At 54.0% G+C, this 16,248-nt stretch overlaps 5 protein-coding genes across 5 annotated transcripts; 3 read left to right on the top strand and 2 right to left on the bottom strand.

The window, feature by feature from the left end:
- The first annotated feature begins 1,100 nt into the window (after window positions 1-1,100).
- Window positions 1,101-3,120, top strand: BO66DRAFT_470445 (arylsulfotransferase family protein). Its single transcript, XM_025652789.1, has 2 exons — window positions 1,101-1,691; window positions 1,743-3,120. The coding sequence occupies exons 1-2, from the start codon at window positions 1,218-1,220 to the stop codon at window positions 3,051-3,053; spliced, it is 1,785 nt and encodes a 594-aa protein (XP_025505063.1). The 5' UTR covers window positions 1,101-1,217; the 3' UTR covers window positions 3,054-3,120.
- A 675-nt stretch (window positions 3,121-3,795) lies between these two features.
- On the top strand, window positions 3,796-5,402 carry BO66DRAFT_347163 (branched chain alpha-keto acid dehydrogenase E1, beta subunit). The gene is made up of 3 exons (XM_025644610.1): window positions 3,796-4,535; window positions 4,626-5,188; window positions 5,246-5,402. The coding sequence occupies exons 1-3, from the start codon at window positions 3,967-3,969 to the stop codon at window positions 5,281-5,283; spliced, it is 1,170 nt and encodes a 389-aa protein (XP_025505064.1). The 5' UTR covers window positions 3,796-3,966; the 3' UTR covers window positions 5,284-5,402.
- A 288-nt stretch (window positions 5,403-5,690) lies between these two features.
- BO66DRAFT_400427 (uncharacterized protein) lies at window positions 5,691-6,760 on the bottom strand (the record flags this gene model as incomplete). The annotated part of the gene is made up of 6 exons (XM_025648718.1): window positions 5,691-5,860; window positions 5,934-6,017; window positions 6,094-6,165; window positions 6,230-6,289; window positions 6,351-6,406; window positions 6,465-6,760. 6 exons carry the CDS (start codon window positions 6,758-6,760, stop codon window positions 5,691-5,693), a joined length of 738 nt encoding a protein of 245 aa, XP_025505065.1.
- Window positions 6,761-7,696: 936 nt separating this feature from the next.
- Window positions 7,697-10,328, bottom strand: BO66DRAFT_55076 (Zn(II)2Cys6 transcription factor). The gene is made up of 6 exons (XM_025653392.1): window positions 10,084-10,328; window positions 9,725-9,890; window positions 9,474-9,638; window positions 8,926-9,398; window positions 8,735-8,869; window positions 7,697-8,675 (listed from the first exon to the last, which is right to left on the bottom strand). The coding sequence occupies exons 1-6, from the start codon at window positions 10,207-10,209 to the stop codon at window positions 7,929-7,931; spliced, it is 1,812 nt and encodes a 603-aa protein (XP_025505066.1). The 5' UTR covers window positions 10,210-10,328; the 3' UTR covers window positions 7,697-7,928.
- Window positions 10,329-12,297: 1,969 nt separating this feature from the next.
- BO66DRAFT_410433 (putative MFS transporter) lies at window positions 12,298-13,876 on the top strand (the record flags this gene model as incomplete). The annotated part of the gene is made up of 2 exons (XM_025649240.1): window positions 12,298-12,485; window positions 12,535-13,876. The coding sequence occupies 2 exons, from the start codon at window positions 12,298-12,300 to the stop codon at window positions 13,874-13,876; spliced, it is 1,530 nt and encodes a 509-aa protein (XP_025505067.1).
- Between the last annotated feature and the right edge of the window lie 2,372 nt (window positions 13,877-16,248).

Consider the following 16,248-nt stretch of genomic DNA (forward strand, 5'->3'; position numbering starts at 1 on the left):
CTTTGTGTTGAGATCTTGAAGCAGTAGTTGCTCGTCACCAGTTTAGAGGGAGTCTCATACGTAGTAGATGGCATTCGCATGGTATCTCGAACTCCGTGGGGATAGACTTACACTATTGGCTGGCCTCTTAATCGCTAGACTCATTGTCAAAGCGTCCGTAGAATGCCATTTGAGATGGTGGAGTGGATCTGGATTTAAGGGAGGCCAAGACACTTGCAAAAGTTCCAGGTAATCTTCCAGAACACGGAGTGACTCCTGAATTCTGAACTGTTGTTGATCACACCCAATTCGTTCCTTCGGCCACGTTGGCGGTCCGCCCGAAACCAAGCATCGACCTGTGCAAGTCATGGATCATCGGCCTCTTCTATGGAATCGGATTCACAGATTGTGTTTCGGCGGTGCACAGCACATATGACAAAGAATTCACCGCCTGCGATGCCAATCCTGACTTTCTGGCGCTGTTGGTTGACGACGCGCAAGCGGGTCCAAGTGGCTGTCACCAGCGGCGGTTGAGCTCTCAGTCGTCATACCGAGTCGTCCTAGCGAGCGCAACAGATCAGATAACCAACCTGAATGAAGTATCTAATGCCGAGCTTCGGTTGTGCGATAATGGACGACGCGGTGTGCAAGCCAATAGAAAATGATGGCTGGCTCGATGCGAGACTAGACACCGCCACGCTGCGGGCCAGACGTAAATTGGGAACTGCCAAGGTGGACTAGCCTGGATGACCCCGATCCACGGTGACGACCTTGGCACACATGGAATTTGCTCACCCGCACCAAATCAAAGTTGGCCTGGCCCTGCTTGCGTGGAGATGTGCCCCATTGTACGGAGTACAGAGTAGAAGATACTGATACTGGTTCCCTTCTGTGCCGCGCGTGTGGTGAATTCAATTTGGAGTTTGGACACCCACCCCTACCCACCCCCCCCCTACCCCTTCCCCTCCATGCCATTATCGGGTCTCGCAAGCCGGCCCCATTATTGATGTTCGACAAATGACACGTACAATAACGCCTGGCTGTTGTTGATTTAGCCGCGATGACGATCAAAGCTAAGCAAGAGGTGTTCACAGGAGTTCGTGGCTTGTTGGTCGGTTCCGAAATATCCCCAGTCTCCAATTGTGATTCTTAAAACCAGAAGCACGGCCAGCTCTTCTCGTCTCTCCTTTCCCCTTTCTCTGCGCATTTGGGTCTTTATCTCTCACCGCGATGTTCCAATGTCCTCGGGGACTCGCAGTCTGTCATGTGTTCATCGCTTGCGGTCCAGGTTTTCTGGCCTACACGTGGCCACGATAGGGGCTCTCCTTAGTCTGCTGTACCTTTTCTACGTCTTCGCCGTGCCACAGCTGCGAAGGCTGCATCTCAGGACCGATTTGAGCTGGTACGATCTGGGGCTCTATGGTTTTGGTCCGTCCCAGGACTATGTCTCATTCGACTATGAATCTCCAGCGCTTCAAATCTCGGAACAAGGATCAGGATGCGATTCGCGATTCACATTCCTGGCCCCTAGAGGGGACTCGGTTGCTCAGCCGGGCCCCATGATCCTCGATTCCAGAGGGGAACTGGTTTGGATGAAACACAACTGGGAGATAACGCAGGACTTTCGGGTCCAGCGGTATCAAGGCGCTGACTACCTCACATATTGGGAGGGCGACGAAATTGAGGGTAGAGGCTATGGAGCATGGTACATGGTGGGTGGCTTCAAACCGCATTCCGATTGTCCATAGGTTGACCTGCCACAGTTGGATTCCACATACACTCAGCGATACGTGATCACCCCGGTCGGAAGTTACGGCGGTGACCTTCATGAGTTCCACATCACGCCTCAGGGGACTGCTCTTGTCACAATTTATGACCCAGTGCTTGCTGATTTGACTTCGGTCGGAGGCCCTGAACTGGGATGGATACATGACGGGGTATTCCAGGAAATCGATATCGCGACGGGCGAACTGCTCTTTGAATGGCGTGCATCCAAGCATTACCCGATCAACAGCACCTATGAAAAATTGGGAACAACTGGGACCGCCCGATCATCTGCTTTTGACTATTACCACATCAATAGTGTCGAAAAGGATGATAATGGAAATTACATCGTATCGGCACGACACACCCACACTGTCAGCTGCATCGATAAAAACAGCGGCGTGGTTCTGTGGACGCTTGGGGGCAAACTGAACGAATTCCGCGACCTATCAAACGGGGAGGCGACCAACTTTGCCTGGCAACATGATGCGCGCTGGCACCTTAACAACACACTCACCCTTTTCAACAATGCAGCACACTCGACGAAAGACCCCGACGAGGAAAGCCATGGCATGATGATACATCTGGATGTTGATGCCCGCGAAGCGACCCTTCTAGCTGCGTACTATCATCCTCAGCAGATGAAAGCCGTGTCGCAGGGCAATCTGCAACTCCTGGACAACGATGGCCGTGCCTTGGTGGGCTGGGGCCATAATGCCGCCTTTACCGAGTTCAGTTCCGACGGGCAAGTGCTGTGCAATGTCCACTTCGGTGCCTCGGTGTTCTTTGGATTCGGTCGCGCCGTATCATACCGGGTTTTTAAAGGCGACTGGGTTGGAAGGCCGCAAACTGCTCCGGATGCCGAGGTGATCGGTAATCGGATCTACGTCAGCTGGAACGGAGCGACAGAGGTTGCCGCATGGCAACTAGAGACCTGGCTCTCAGGCGAGCTTGAAGATGCCGCTTTCAAGGTGATGGCACAATATGAGAAAACTGGGTTCGAAACCGAAATCGACATTCCGGAGAACTTGGATAGTCCCCTGTTTCGCTTGGCAGCCCTTAACGCCAACGGCAATGTCTTGGACGTCACGGAGCTATTGCAGAGGGAGCGGGGCAGTGCCATGGAACGGCTGCTCAACATGCATTATTGGATCTTAGGCGTCGCGTTCGTCATGAGCGGGGTTGGCCTGTTCCTTGGGTTCTGCAGGTGCTGCGGCCTGGATCCCAGGCTCCGTCGCTGGCGCTATCGGTCTTCCGAGTACCAGATGGTGGCTTTCAGCGATACTGACACGGATCGGCAATCATTCTGAGGGGTCGATCAGTTCGATCGATGTCGGCGAGCAACAGTCATGGGCGCCATGGCTATTGAAAGGTATTTCTTGGATTTTTTGTAAATATTAGTTGAGCCCTTGATGCACGATACCCTTGCTTATGTATATATGGAGTGAAAGAATGCGAAGTTTTGTGTCTTAACTGACCTGATCACCTGCTTCAGCATAGAGATAGCATGGTAGAGAATGGCGAGCTGTGATATCAAACAGCTTGAGGCGGAGTTCACAGGAGATGATCGACGACTATTAGCTTCAGACGAGTCTGTCTGCATCGGAAAGAGCTGGCCGTCGGGCAACATGATCTGTGCTGTTGAGCTGTCGGATTTTTACAGACTCGTGGATATGAAGCTCAAGGAAATGAAACGTTTGATGGCTCGTTTGATGGCTCACGCAGGACAAAGAGAAGGATGGATGAGTGTGTTAAGCAGTTCCATCCATCATGCCTCGTCCTGTAACCGAAAGAAGCCACTGGCAAGTGCCGACCGCTGACCGAGCCAGGCACTAAGGCACTAAGGCATCCAGGCACCCAGGCACCCGGGCACCAAAGTCTCCCCCCTCAGGCGATAAGGCGATAAGGCGATAAGGCGGCGAAGGGCGGTTATCCGCGGGGGAACTGGGGTAACATTCCCCGCATGAACGCATTGAAGGGGAGAAACCGACAGGGGAGAAACTCTCTCTCTCTCCCTCTCTCTCTCTTCCCCAGCTTTTAAAACCTGAATCTTCGCAAACCATCGACATCGACCACCCCTGGGAGGGGAGAATACAAGAAAGAGAGAAAACAGAAAGACTCCCCGACCTAGCCCATCCTCCTCCCCGATACCCTCTCTATACTATCCAAATCACCATCACCAATCCATCCATCATCCCCTTCTACTTCATATCTACTACAACCATGGCATCCCGACGCATATCCTCCCGACTCTTTCACCCTCAAATCCGGGCACGAAGAACCTATTCCACCGCCGCCGCCTCCCCTGCCTCACGCCTCAACCTCCCCATCGACTACAAATCGTCCCCTCTCCTCCACCACACAGCCTCCACCCTGCCCGACCACCTCGACCTGCCCGCCTCGACCTCCTCGAAATCCATGAATCTCTACCAGGCCATCAACTCCGCCCTGCGCACCGCCCTCGCGACCTCCGACCAAGTCATGCTCTTCGGGGAGGACGTCGCCTTCGGCGGCGTGTTCCGGTGCTCGATGGACCTGCAGACCGAATTCGGGTCCGAGCGGGTCTTCAACACGCCGCTGACGGAGCAAGGCATCGTGGGGTTCGCCATCGGCGCCGCCGCGCAGGGGATGAAGCCCGTGGCCGAGATCCAGTTCGCGGATTACGTCTTCCCCGCCTTCGACCAGATCGTCAACGAGGCGGCCAAGTTCCGGTACCGGGAGGGGGCGACGGGGGTGGACATCGGCGGGTTGGTGATTCGGATGCCGTGCGGTGCCGTGGGGCATGGGGCTTTGTGAGTGTTTCTCTGCCATAAATACCTTGACTTTTGAAGGGGGGGGGCCGAAGGTGCTGATCGTTTTGGGTTGGCTGGCTGACTGGCTAGGTACCATTCGCAATCCCCCGAGGCACTGTTCGCGCATATCCCCGGTATCCAGGTGGTGATGCCGCGGTCGCCGGCCCAGGCGAAGGGGCTGCTGCTGTCGGCGATCTTCGAGCACCACAACCCGGTGCTCTTCATGGAGCCGAAAGTGCTGTACCGGGCGGCGGTGGAGCACGTGCCGAACGAGTACTACACCATCCCGCTCAGCGAGGCCGAGGTGGTCAAGCCCGGCAACGACCTCACCGTCGTCTCCTACGGGCAGCCGCTGTACCTGTGCTCCGCAGCGATCGAGGCGGCGGAGCGGGCGCTGGGCGCCAGCATCGAGCTGGTTGACCTGCGCACGATCTACCCCTGGGACCGGCAGACGGTGCTGGACAGTGTGAGGAAGACCGGTCGCGCGGTCGTGGTGCACGAGAGCATGGTCAACTACGGGGTGGGCGCGGAAGTCGCGGCGACCATCCAGGAGCGCGCCTTTCTGCGCTTGGAGGCCCCCGTCAAGCGGGTGGGCGGCTGGAGTACGCATACCGGGTTGATCTACGAGAAGTTCATCATCCCCGACGTCACCAGTGAGTGTTTCTCGCCTTTCTTTTCCGATATCCTGTCCGCTACTGACCTTGTCGCAGGGATATACGATGCGATCAAACAAACCCTCGACTACTAGGCCTGGAGCTCAAGAGCTTAATCACGCATGAATCTTTCCACCGGTGTACATATCAGTTATTTACTCTAGGAAAACCTGCATTAGGTGACTGGACTAGTCGTGCGTCTACCGCGTGTCTTAATATCATGGTTTAGCGACTAATATCTCGGTTTCATCCATCTACCAAAACTATCTCATAATTCTCAGCATGCAACAGACTAAAATCGGCATCATAAAGCTGGTGACCGATGTAATAACTGATTCTCGAGTAGAATACAATATGTGCATGTATGTGCCAATTATGTTGAAGCTATCCACAAATAAAGGTCCGAATAGTATGGTGTCCAGGCAGAGCCGTACCGCCACACATGATCCCTCAACAATCACGAATCGCCTGTGCTCGTCGCAGCCTGCAGAGCGATCTCCATCTAGTCGAGCACCGCGAAGGTGTCGGTGGAGATCTTGATGGCATCCGTGTGCCAGGTCTTGCCACTGTCGGAGGTGGTGAATCCATTGGAGCTCGAGCCGCTGTACAGGTACAGGGTCTCGCCGAACTTGGAATCGGCCTCGCTCAGGTGGATGGTGATGTTGTTCCAGCCTGTATTCGAGTCAGAGAGTTCAACACCAGCGTCATGATAGTAAAACGCTGTGCGGCGTAGAGGGAAACTTACTGTAGGCGGGCTGAGTACCGCAGGTGCCGGAGCCAGTGTAGCACTCGTCTCCGGAGTAGAGGTACAGCAGGTTGCTGTCGAGTTCTGGGGAGGTGTTCAAGTAAGTACGTGGGATGCGGTGTGTGTGTGGTATATGGAATCGAGAAGGCCGGATGCTTACTGTCGGTCTCCTTGGAAACGACCTTGCCGTCGATGCTGACGACCTGCGTGACTTTGCTATCGGAAACGGTGACTATTGCACGTCATCGTTGTTAGTCTCGATGGGCTTTGGGCACAGAGGTGAACATGTAACTAACCCTCAAAGTCGACCTGACTTTCCTGGGGAACGGTCACATAGGCCTGGCCGAGTTGACCACCTGCAGCATTGATTAGCACATCGTCTCTAGGCCCTGTCAATCCAACACGCTCAAGACTCACTGGGAGTGTAGGTGCTGGCGGCGACACACCACTCCTCGGCGGTAGCAGGGCAGCCCCTGGTCACAATTAGCGGACACGTCTTCTTGCTTGTTATGTCGAAAAAGGTATACGTACTGGGACTCCTGGTCGGGCGACCAGTTGAACAGAGGCTGGTACAGGTAGGAGCTGTCTTCACCGGCAGTCGCCTGGAGGCCGATCCAGAGCGAGACCCAGACCTCGTCGTTGGTGTTCTCAACGGTGGTGTTCTGCGGGACGCTGGGGGCGATAACCGACCAAGTAGCCTTGGTAATGTGAGCGCTGTTGGACGGAGGGCCAGTGTAGAACCCGTTACCGAAGTACCAGGAATCCTCAGTGACAGCCGCAGCGCGGAGGGCAAGAGTCAAGGGAGCAGCAGCGTAAACAGAGCGCATGGTGATCGATGAAAGCGATTTGAATTGAAGAACGAGAGTGAATGAAGCGAACCGGCCGCGAAGAAAGAATGACTGCAAGCAGAGCTGTGAATAAAAGACTGAATGAGAGGATAGAATCAAGGTCCAAAGTAGGCACCGATCGCCGGCCTTTTAAAAGAACAAATGCCACTCTGCAAGAATCATAAGGCGCCGACTAAGGGCTTGTTTCAGGGGCAGGTGGAGTCCGGCGCCATCGCCGACTCCACCAACTGCCCTAACTCCTCCCACTTTCAGCCGACAAGCTTGTTTTAACCTGAAACATTAAAGGCATTAAGCTTGATCCATCAGCACTTTGAAATACCTTAAGCTCCAATGTTATTGCGGACGACTGTCGCAGTTAAAGTACTCGAGATTTCCGTATTCCGTAAAATCGCCCTACACGGCTGTCTATCTCCGTGGGGTTGTCGAAATTCCTCTCGCCCCTGGCGATGATTCGGTCACCTGAATCAGCTTGATATCAAATGCTGACGAAATCTCTCCCGACACCTTCCATTTCAAGCATGCTAGCTTGTCTCCCGCTCAAGTTACCAACGGCTATTCATGTTCATTCTCAGTTTGGGATGAGTTTGCAAGGGATTGGAAGACTGGGAGGATGCTTCATATTGTCAGGCTCCCTTGATGGATCGACGGCATCACACAAAAATGCTCCTGGAGCGTTAAGTTGAGGCATCAGCCCCTTTCTTAACATGACATAGGAAGAAGTTGTCAGACTTTCTGCATGGGAGAACTCGAAAGGATCCAAGCATTTCCAGACGGAAAGATTTGTGATATTTCCGAAGTCTGCATGGCCAGACAAAATCATCCAACCTCTGAGTGGACTCCCTTTGGCCAGAGCATAATTGCTCGCTCCTGTGCCTCGAGTTGGAAAACGTAATCGATTAACATAGTGGCCGAAATCAGAGAGATTGCTTTGATTTTGAATATGCAACTTCAAGCTCGAATGTACTGCACTTCTCGCGCAAAGCTCAAAAGTCATAGTTATACCGATACATCAAGGTTACAAAAAGCTCGCTCGTAAACTGTGTTGCATTTGGTCGAAATCATCAAGTCGTGAGACCCCCCCAGTGTCTCTCATACAGTGCAGCCGCTATCGTCCAGCGATCCACGACTGCATATTTGGGTTTTCCATTCAAGGGCCCGGAGGGGAGCCAGCCCGGGGAGAAAGTTCGGACATTCCACTACCCCAGAGTCCAAGTGAATGCCGTTTCTCGACCAACTTAAGCACATCATACATGAACAGGCGCTCTGGGCCACCGTCCGGAAAGACCTCCCAAGCTACGCGGACTGGGAAGGCGAGGCGATTGATCATGTTACCCGGGGCAGTCAAGATGTACCATTCCAGGGTTCGGCAGATACCGCACCCCAGGGCATACTGCTCGGCAGGACCGACGCGCTCTGTCGGTCGGCAATCCGCTGTTGACAGTATCAATCGCGTAGTGTAGTAGAGACACATTGTCTGGGCCAGGCGGAGGTCCGGATAGGCAAACTTTGTCGGCGTGATGATGGCACCAGTGCGAAGATCTCGACATTGGAACACTGGAAACTCGTCGTTTGGTAGTGCCTCGACCTCCTGAGGCGGTCCGTCGGGATAGTGGTCGACCCACTCGATTTTCCACCGGCGGAAGCGCCCGGTCAAGTCTGCAACACCGTTCCACAGGGTTGCCTGTTTGACCTTGATTTCATGCGCACTCGCCATTTGCGAGCCGAGGGTGGCTTGGAGATCATCGAATTGAGACAGTAGTGCTGGGATTTCGACAGCAAGGTCCATGAGATAGTGTAAGATATCTTTTTTGGTGGTTTTCGCTGACCACGGCAGATTAATCCAGTCTTCTTGAGCAAGAAAAGATGGGGTACGGCTGACGAGAGCCGCAGATACCTGCTCACTGAATGAGTACATGGGGGTTTTCCTATACAGTGGAGGGATCGGATACATACCCAGTATGGTCGGAGCTCTGTATACAGTAAATGCTCCACGCCGTGAACATGATTCTCCGGACCCCGATGTTCAATCAAACGTAGTGCACCGTTGACGTGCGCAATCAGGGAAACCTGAGTAGTGCGCTCCACACTCTGCAAAAATGTTATTCGTTGAAGGTTATTGACAAAGAGGAACCTGCGAAGCATACCTCAAACGCCATCAAAAGGATGACCGTTACCAACGTCGACTCAGCCTTGCTACGTTCAGGGTCCTGCAACGCTTGCTGCAAGCTGCGAAGTACCCGTGGATAGAGGCTGAATCCCGCAGCCTCGACCTCCTTGTTCTGAACGGACCGGCCGAAGAAAGCAACCGACACGGACTGGAACGCATCCATCAAGATTGGCGAAAACATGCGAATTTCAGCAGCGCGTCGCAATGCACCCGCGTGACCTGCTTTAGCATCAACTTCTGGGCTGAATGCATCCACGAAGCGTTCAATGAACACCTCGAGCATCGGTTTTGTCGTATTCATTTGACAGATCGAACCGTAACTCGAATCCTCGCTGTCCTCGGATGAACTTCGACTGCCATCACGCTGGCCTGCCGGCAAGTACAGATTATCTTCCGCTTCCTCATCACTTTCACCCGGCCTAGAACGCTGGATTGCTACTATAGCATTTTCTGTCAAGTCCGAGGGCACATGTCAGCTCCTGGGCCTCAGAGTCATCGTCCCCGTACCCCAAAGTTATGACCCACCTTCTGTCCGCTCCCCGGATGCAATTCCCGAGCCATGCGTAACAACCCGATTTGTTGTCCGTATACTGCTGATGATACCATCGACGACTTCTGATGGGGCCGAACGAATCGTATCAACCAAGCCTTGCAGCTGCGCTAGGCGGCGTTGGTTCCGGTTCCGTTGATCTAGTAAATACACCAGACATCGACGTCAGCACACGTCAAAAGTGGTCAAACTATGCTGATGCTCTTTCAGGTATGGGTCAACGTACCACGGGCATTGAGTTGAGCCGTCAGCTGACGGATCTCATTTCGGAGGTTACGGATCTCATCCGCCTGGCTTATCGGCTGGAGGCTATCTTCGGGGCCGGTGTCGTAAGTGCACTTGGAAGGATATCCATGAGCACAGCATGCATGACAGGGTTTAACGCGATCGCACTATGACCATCAAGTATTAGAGCCAAGCGAGCCTGCGTGGAGATCGGGCCCCAGGGGTACATCGGAATCACCACGAATCCCCCGTCGAGTGGCTCCCTCTGGAGCTGGGGGATATTTCCATCCAATAATTTGGCTTCCCGACTAGAATGCAATATGGGGCATCACCAGCAAGAAGAATCGGATCGGGACGCACCTTGACCTTGCGGAACCGGCAGACCTTACAGGACCGCAATTGACGCGCAAGCTGATTTGAGGTGATGACAGGCTTGGGACGGTACTGGCTGGGGACCAGAACAGCCTGCGAGTCGTGGTTGACCATCGCGGTCTAGCACCTATTGGAGTAATGACTCTACTGCTCGGGTGAGGGCAAAGGTCGAGCTTTCGGGGGCAGAGAGCCAACGAACGGTACGGCACGCTTGACACCAACAAGATCTGGACGAACATGTCCGAGATTTGTCCCCTCTCTTTCCCTTTCGCTTACATCGGCACCAGCGCGCCCCGTGGCTCCTCGAGACCAATAGCAAGCCGGGCCTGAGGCGATGGCGGGCTGGCAAAGTGGGCTTGGACCGGCTTGGTTTCGGGTGGGCTCACGGTCGGTAGCGTGTTTTGCCACTCTGGATCCGTGGTTTGGTAGGTTTCGAGACTGCGTGGATGGCGGAAAGGTTATCTCGTAGCAATTCGAGGAACCATGGTGTTAGCTTGAGACTAATCTGCATTCCAGAAACACGATTAGCGCAGGGAGATTGCAAGAGACAAGAGAGATTAGGTGGATGCAGTGAGTGTGGTGTTCTTGTTGTCGCTTGCCGCTGAGACTGAATGAATCGATTTCTTGGTGGGTTGGCTTGAAAAGGCTAGCGTGACAAACCAGGCACCAGATTGGGTGCCTCAGGAACTAAGTTTCTGTCCCCTCGGCACATCAACATCAACCAGATGGTTTGGGACAGTCCAACTGTTGACTTCTGAGTGACACTGACACCGTGACAGTCCAAGTTCATGAGCCTTGGCCGCGCTTTCCACATCATAAGTATCTGCATAATGATCTAATTTGGTCGCGTACCTCAAGAACACCCTTTATCCATCAACCGCAAGACCTGGGATATAAATATATCTCTGCCCGCCTCGAGTTCGTGCATAACTCTGAACCATGCCATGACTTATGAGCTTGTTACACCCACCTAGAATGCATAATTCAGCTCAACAACTACGGTTCATCCTTCTCATATTTTAACAAACTTGCTGTATCTACTTCAGCCAAAGAGTTGCTAATCTCCCACCGAACCAGTGTTGATAACTACGATTAGCAGCCTTCTCCTCTGTCGAGCTCCTACCTGACCACAAAGTCGGGGAATGATTGCCGTAAGTGGTGCATGAACAACCGTGATAAGTCTCTCTACCGGGATTGGTGCATGCTAGTAATAAGTTCAGTTTGACCGCCGCATTCCCCGACCATATCTGCACAGAAACTGACGAGATTCGACCAACAGGCGTGGGTCTTCGCTTTCGACTTCAACTAGACGGCCACTACGGGTCCAGCCACATGGCTGATTTGTTATCTCTGCGCCGATCACTCCAAAGCAGGTCCTTCGCATGCATGGGACCACCAGTGCCTACCATGTCCTGCAACAATACTACCCGCACATCAATAAATCCTCCGAGCGCATGGGTTGCTGGCCTAAATAGGACTCACAGAAAGAACGCCAGCGTGGTATGCTCAGGGGTCTCGCAGTAGTATGGTGGTACGGTTGCAAAGGTGGTTGTCATCTACACAATGAGGGCCGCCAAGCAAGTGAGATGGCTCACTTCTGCTGCATCTGCCGCAGCTACCATCGGTCAAACATCGGAGCATCTTCTGCAAAGCAAGGTCGGAGATGATGCGAGCCGAGGCCTCAACAGGGTTGCATGATCGCCTGACGTAGGCAGGATGCGACGATCCAGAGTCACCTTAGCGTGTGCAGCCTGCTCTCAGTGGACGAGGCGATTTTAGCTAAATGGTGGCTTCCCAAGTTTCACCATCATCACGCATGATGAAAAGACAGGTTATTCCGTGTGCCAAGCAGAGCCAACAAATGGGGATGAGCAGAATAGGGAGGACGCTGTCGGACAGTCTCCGACAGCAAGTACCGAGTGGGGGGGGGGGGGGCAAACCCCGTTACCCCAGACAATCCCCCGCAATGAGGAATGAAAGCTTCCCCGCCTCTACTTGGACTAGGCGGGCTTTAAACTCAAACACACCAACCCCCACTCCTTTCTCCCCCACACACTTTCTACGCTGTGATCATGCTGCTTGCCTCTTCATGAGAGCAATATATAGCTGGCTGGAATCCGGTTTCAATTCGAGCATCTGACACACTTTCTCTCAACCCATTCCCCCTTGTTCATCGTACAGGGGCCATCGTTTCCCTCAATCATGGCCGAAAAATACATGACCGACCATGAAGCCATGGGCGAAAAGATTGACGTCTCCCACGAGGAGGTCGTCCAGATGGCCCAGTTGACAGAGGAGGAGAAGGTCTTAGAGAAAAAGCTCCGACGACGAATTGACAGCCTGATTATGCCCCTGGTTATCCTCGTCTATCTCATGAACTACATCGATCGGTATGTCAATTGCAGTTTTCATTGTACGAGACCAAGCTAACAGCCGCAGCAACAACTACGCCGCAGCCAAGCTCCAAGGCCTCGAGCAAGACCTCTCCCTCAATGACTCCCAGTACCAGGTCGGCCTGTCGATCCTCTTTGTGGCATACATCCTCATGCAGGTCCCTTCCAACCTGCTCCTCAACTATATGGGCCGCCCATCGATCTATCTGGGCTTCTTCACCACGGCGTGGGGGCTTGTTTCCGCCTTGACCAGCCAAGTGACAAGTTACGGCGGGATCGTCGCCTGCCGCTTTATCCTGGGGCTGGTCGAGGCCCCCTTCTTCGCGGGGATTTTGTTCTACCTGTCCAAATGGTACACAAAGAACGAACTGGCATTCCGGATGAGCATCTTCTACTCAGGCTCGCTGGTCAGTGGCGCCTTCGGCAACCTCATCGCCGCGGGCATCCTCGAGGGCCTTGAGGGCCATCGCGGCCTGGCCGCCTGGCAATGGCTCTACATCATCGAAGGCAGCATCACCGTCGCCATCGGCCTCGCCATCTGCCTCGTCCTGCCGGACTTTCCTGAGACATGGAAGCTGCTCTCCCCCGAGATGAAACACGTCGCCAACCGCCGGCTGGCCATAGAAGCCGCCGAGGCCGACATCGACGAAGGCGGCGGCACGTCGCAACTGAAGGGCCTCAAGCTCGCCTTCACCGACATCAAGACCTACGTCCTCGCCGTCGCCTACATGTGCATCACGGCCGGCGCCGGGTTCCAGTACTACTTCCCCACCCTGGCCGAGACCCTGGGGTACAACAAGATCATCTCGCTGCTGCTGGTCGCGCCCCCTTACATCTTCATGGTCTTCTACAGTCTCTTCCACTCCTACCTGTCCGACCGCTTCGGCAGCCGCTTCTGGTTCTTCATGTACCCGATCCCCGTCACCATGGTCGGGTTCATCATCTTCATGACGACCGAGAGCTTCGGCCCCCGCTACTTCTCCATGTTCTTGATGAACTTTGTCTTCGCGCAGAACGGCACCCTGTACTCGTGGATCGCGAACGCCATCCCCCGCCCGCCGGCCAAGCGCGCCGCCGCGTACGCGTTCATCAACTCGATTGGCAACTCCGCCAGCATCTGGACGGCCTTCACGTATCGCCAGCAAGACGCGCCGTATTACCGGCTGGCGATGGGGGTGTGCGTGGGGATGCAGGCGCTGGGCGGGATTATGGCGGTATTCATGTACTTCCATCTGCGGTTCTTGAATAAGCGGCTGGCGCGGCTGGAGGATGAGGATGCGGTGTTGACGGACCAGGATCTGGACCGGTTGCAGCGGACGGCCGAGGTGGAGGGGATCGACGTTGCGGCGGCCAGGAGGCTGCAGAAGGGCTTCCGTTATGTGATATGATAGAGTAGTGGATTGCGCTTCGCCCAATTTTATTCTGCGTTTGCAATCTAAGCCCTTTTCTTTTGATCTTCGTTGGGCTCATGGTTCTCAGAAAGGCGACCGGGAGTGACGTTGACCTGCCCGTAGAATAGTTCGCATCTGCGGCGCCCAACATCTAGCATTACCGGTAGTTCGATGCATCTCGAACACAACCCAACCACAGAACCGTCTTGACCACAAAAACAAATCCATCGCCCCCATGTGATGACCTCATTTACGTGGCCAACCCACCGATCCAGCGTATCTCTCAGCGTCGTTCGCCATACCTGAGCATTGGGCGAGGTGCAAGGTCCGTGGTCGTCTTCCCTTAATGCGGATGTGCCACAAGACCAGATATTGGGAGGCAGACGATCAGGGCGATAAATGGTGGTGGCGATAAACACGGAGAAGTCTCATTCGCGGTGTAGAAATCCCCAGATTCGCTGCTGGGGCACCGGGGTCTCCACTCTGGCCGCATTTGGCCCGGGGAGACGGTCACATGACCGCACGGGCATTCGAGGGTTGTAGTATATAATCCAGCGTGTCTCGAGGGGTAGAGTGCTATCACATAACAATCGATCTATGCTTATAACGAATAGAGCAGTTCAACACCCGAGGTTTCTCGAAAATTGTACCGGTATTCAAATGTCAAGACAATTCGTCGACACATCGCGTCGCCTGCTTCGTACCACACGCGGACCATCGTCTCTGGTACGGACATTCTCCATCGCAGTCCCCGCCCGCAAGGAAGGCCAGATGCAAACCACAAAGCCTCGTGGGTTCTTGGCCGAGTACGTTCAGTACCCGAGATTTCTCTCCGCGCCCCCAGATGCACCCTCGTTGCGGAAGGAGGGAAGGGGACTGGAGTGCTTCGGATGACGTCATTCCAAGTGACTCTCCAATTCATGTGTTCGGGCAAAGCTAACCGCTGCACCCCCGACCACTTAGCCGGGATCCTGCTCGCCGTGACCCAGAGCGGGCAGATGTGGGAATGCCGTCACACGATACAGCGACGAAATCCCAGCTGCAAGATCAAATACAGCAAAATCGGCAACAACTCGACCGCCTCGAGAGGCAGCTGTAAGTTCCCTGGACAGGTGCGGACCAGGCCTGGAACTGACCGGCCGTGCTAATGACCCCCCTCAGCCAAGAGTTTAAACAGGAGGAGGGCGGACGGAAAAGTTTGATGTAAGACTGAAAGCGCGGGTTTGGTTCCTAGTTGCATTGTTGTTCTTCATCCGGTTTGAATGCGGGCACGAAATCGAGAATGGGGAGTATGTCGGAAAGTAAAGCTAAGACAAGATCTTGAATGCGTTGCTTTTCGTGACTTGTTTGATTTGTCCATCGAATTTTCAAGGGCTGTTGGCGACACGAGGTCATGTAATAGAGCGCAGAACGTCCGAGCCTTCCAGCGATATCTCCGCAAGGTGCTCACGTAGCGGGTTCCTCAACTACTCGGGATCTGTATACGTGCTAGACGCACATGTAAGACGGTAACTTAGTTGTGGACTCATTAGCTCATCAATAAAAGAGATGTCGGTTGATCACAAGGATGATAGCACTGTCCCACGTTCAAACCTAGCATAACATGATCGCCGGCGTATTCGATCTGACACCTCAACCCATCAGACGAGTCCATCTGACTGAGGGTAGCACCGGCCTGCATCATCGCAACAGGGTCCACAAATTGCGACAGATTGTGCCCTCAGGAACTTTCAGAGTCCTTTCTTATCTGATAAGAACCGCCCAGTAACCTCCTTCCGGCCCGCAAGCCATTCGAAGAGTCGATCAGTGATCCATTGCCGGCGTCGCTCAGCTGCTTACGGATTGCCGTGGGTTTATCGATACCTCGACCCTGAGAGAGCTGCAGTGGAGGGGAAAAGAGCCCCAAAGTGGAGTCGCAAGAGCTCCCACAAGTGGCCAAGCGTAGTGAGACAGGGCCGTGAGTGGAAGTGAGAAGGCTAGAACTCGCTAGAACTCTAAGCCCGCTGGTGCCTGAGTGGTGCCAGACCGAAAGTGGAGAGCTGGGTCGGCATCGGCTTTTACGGGCCTCCGAGTACGAGAAGATGATAAATCCGACGGTGTTGTGAGTCAGAAATGGTTAACTCCGTGCATTCTGCAGTCTGATCTGATGTGTTTTTCCAAGAGTGATTGGCACGGGGAGATGGGGTTGCAAGCGATCGAGAGATCAAAAATGACTTGTTAGATGGATGGGCACTTTTCCAGTGTAGAAAGAGGCCATGCTTGTCGGTGTAGGACGAAGGCTGCATCGGAGCCCAACAATGCATGGCCATCTCTTGCGACTTTGTATTGTGATTGTAGATCTGGTAGATCGTCACATTACCATGACGCAC

This window comes from Aspergillus aculeatinus, assembly GCF_003184765.1.
Source record: "Aspergillus aculeatinus CBS 121060 unplaced genomic scaffold BO66scaffold_17, whole genome shotgun sequence".
Lineage (NCBI taxonomy): Eukaryota > Fungi > Ascomycota > Eurotiomycetes > Eurotiales > Aspergillaceae > Aspergillus > Aspergillus aculeatinus.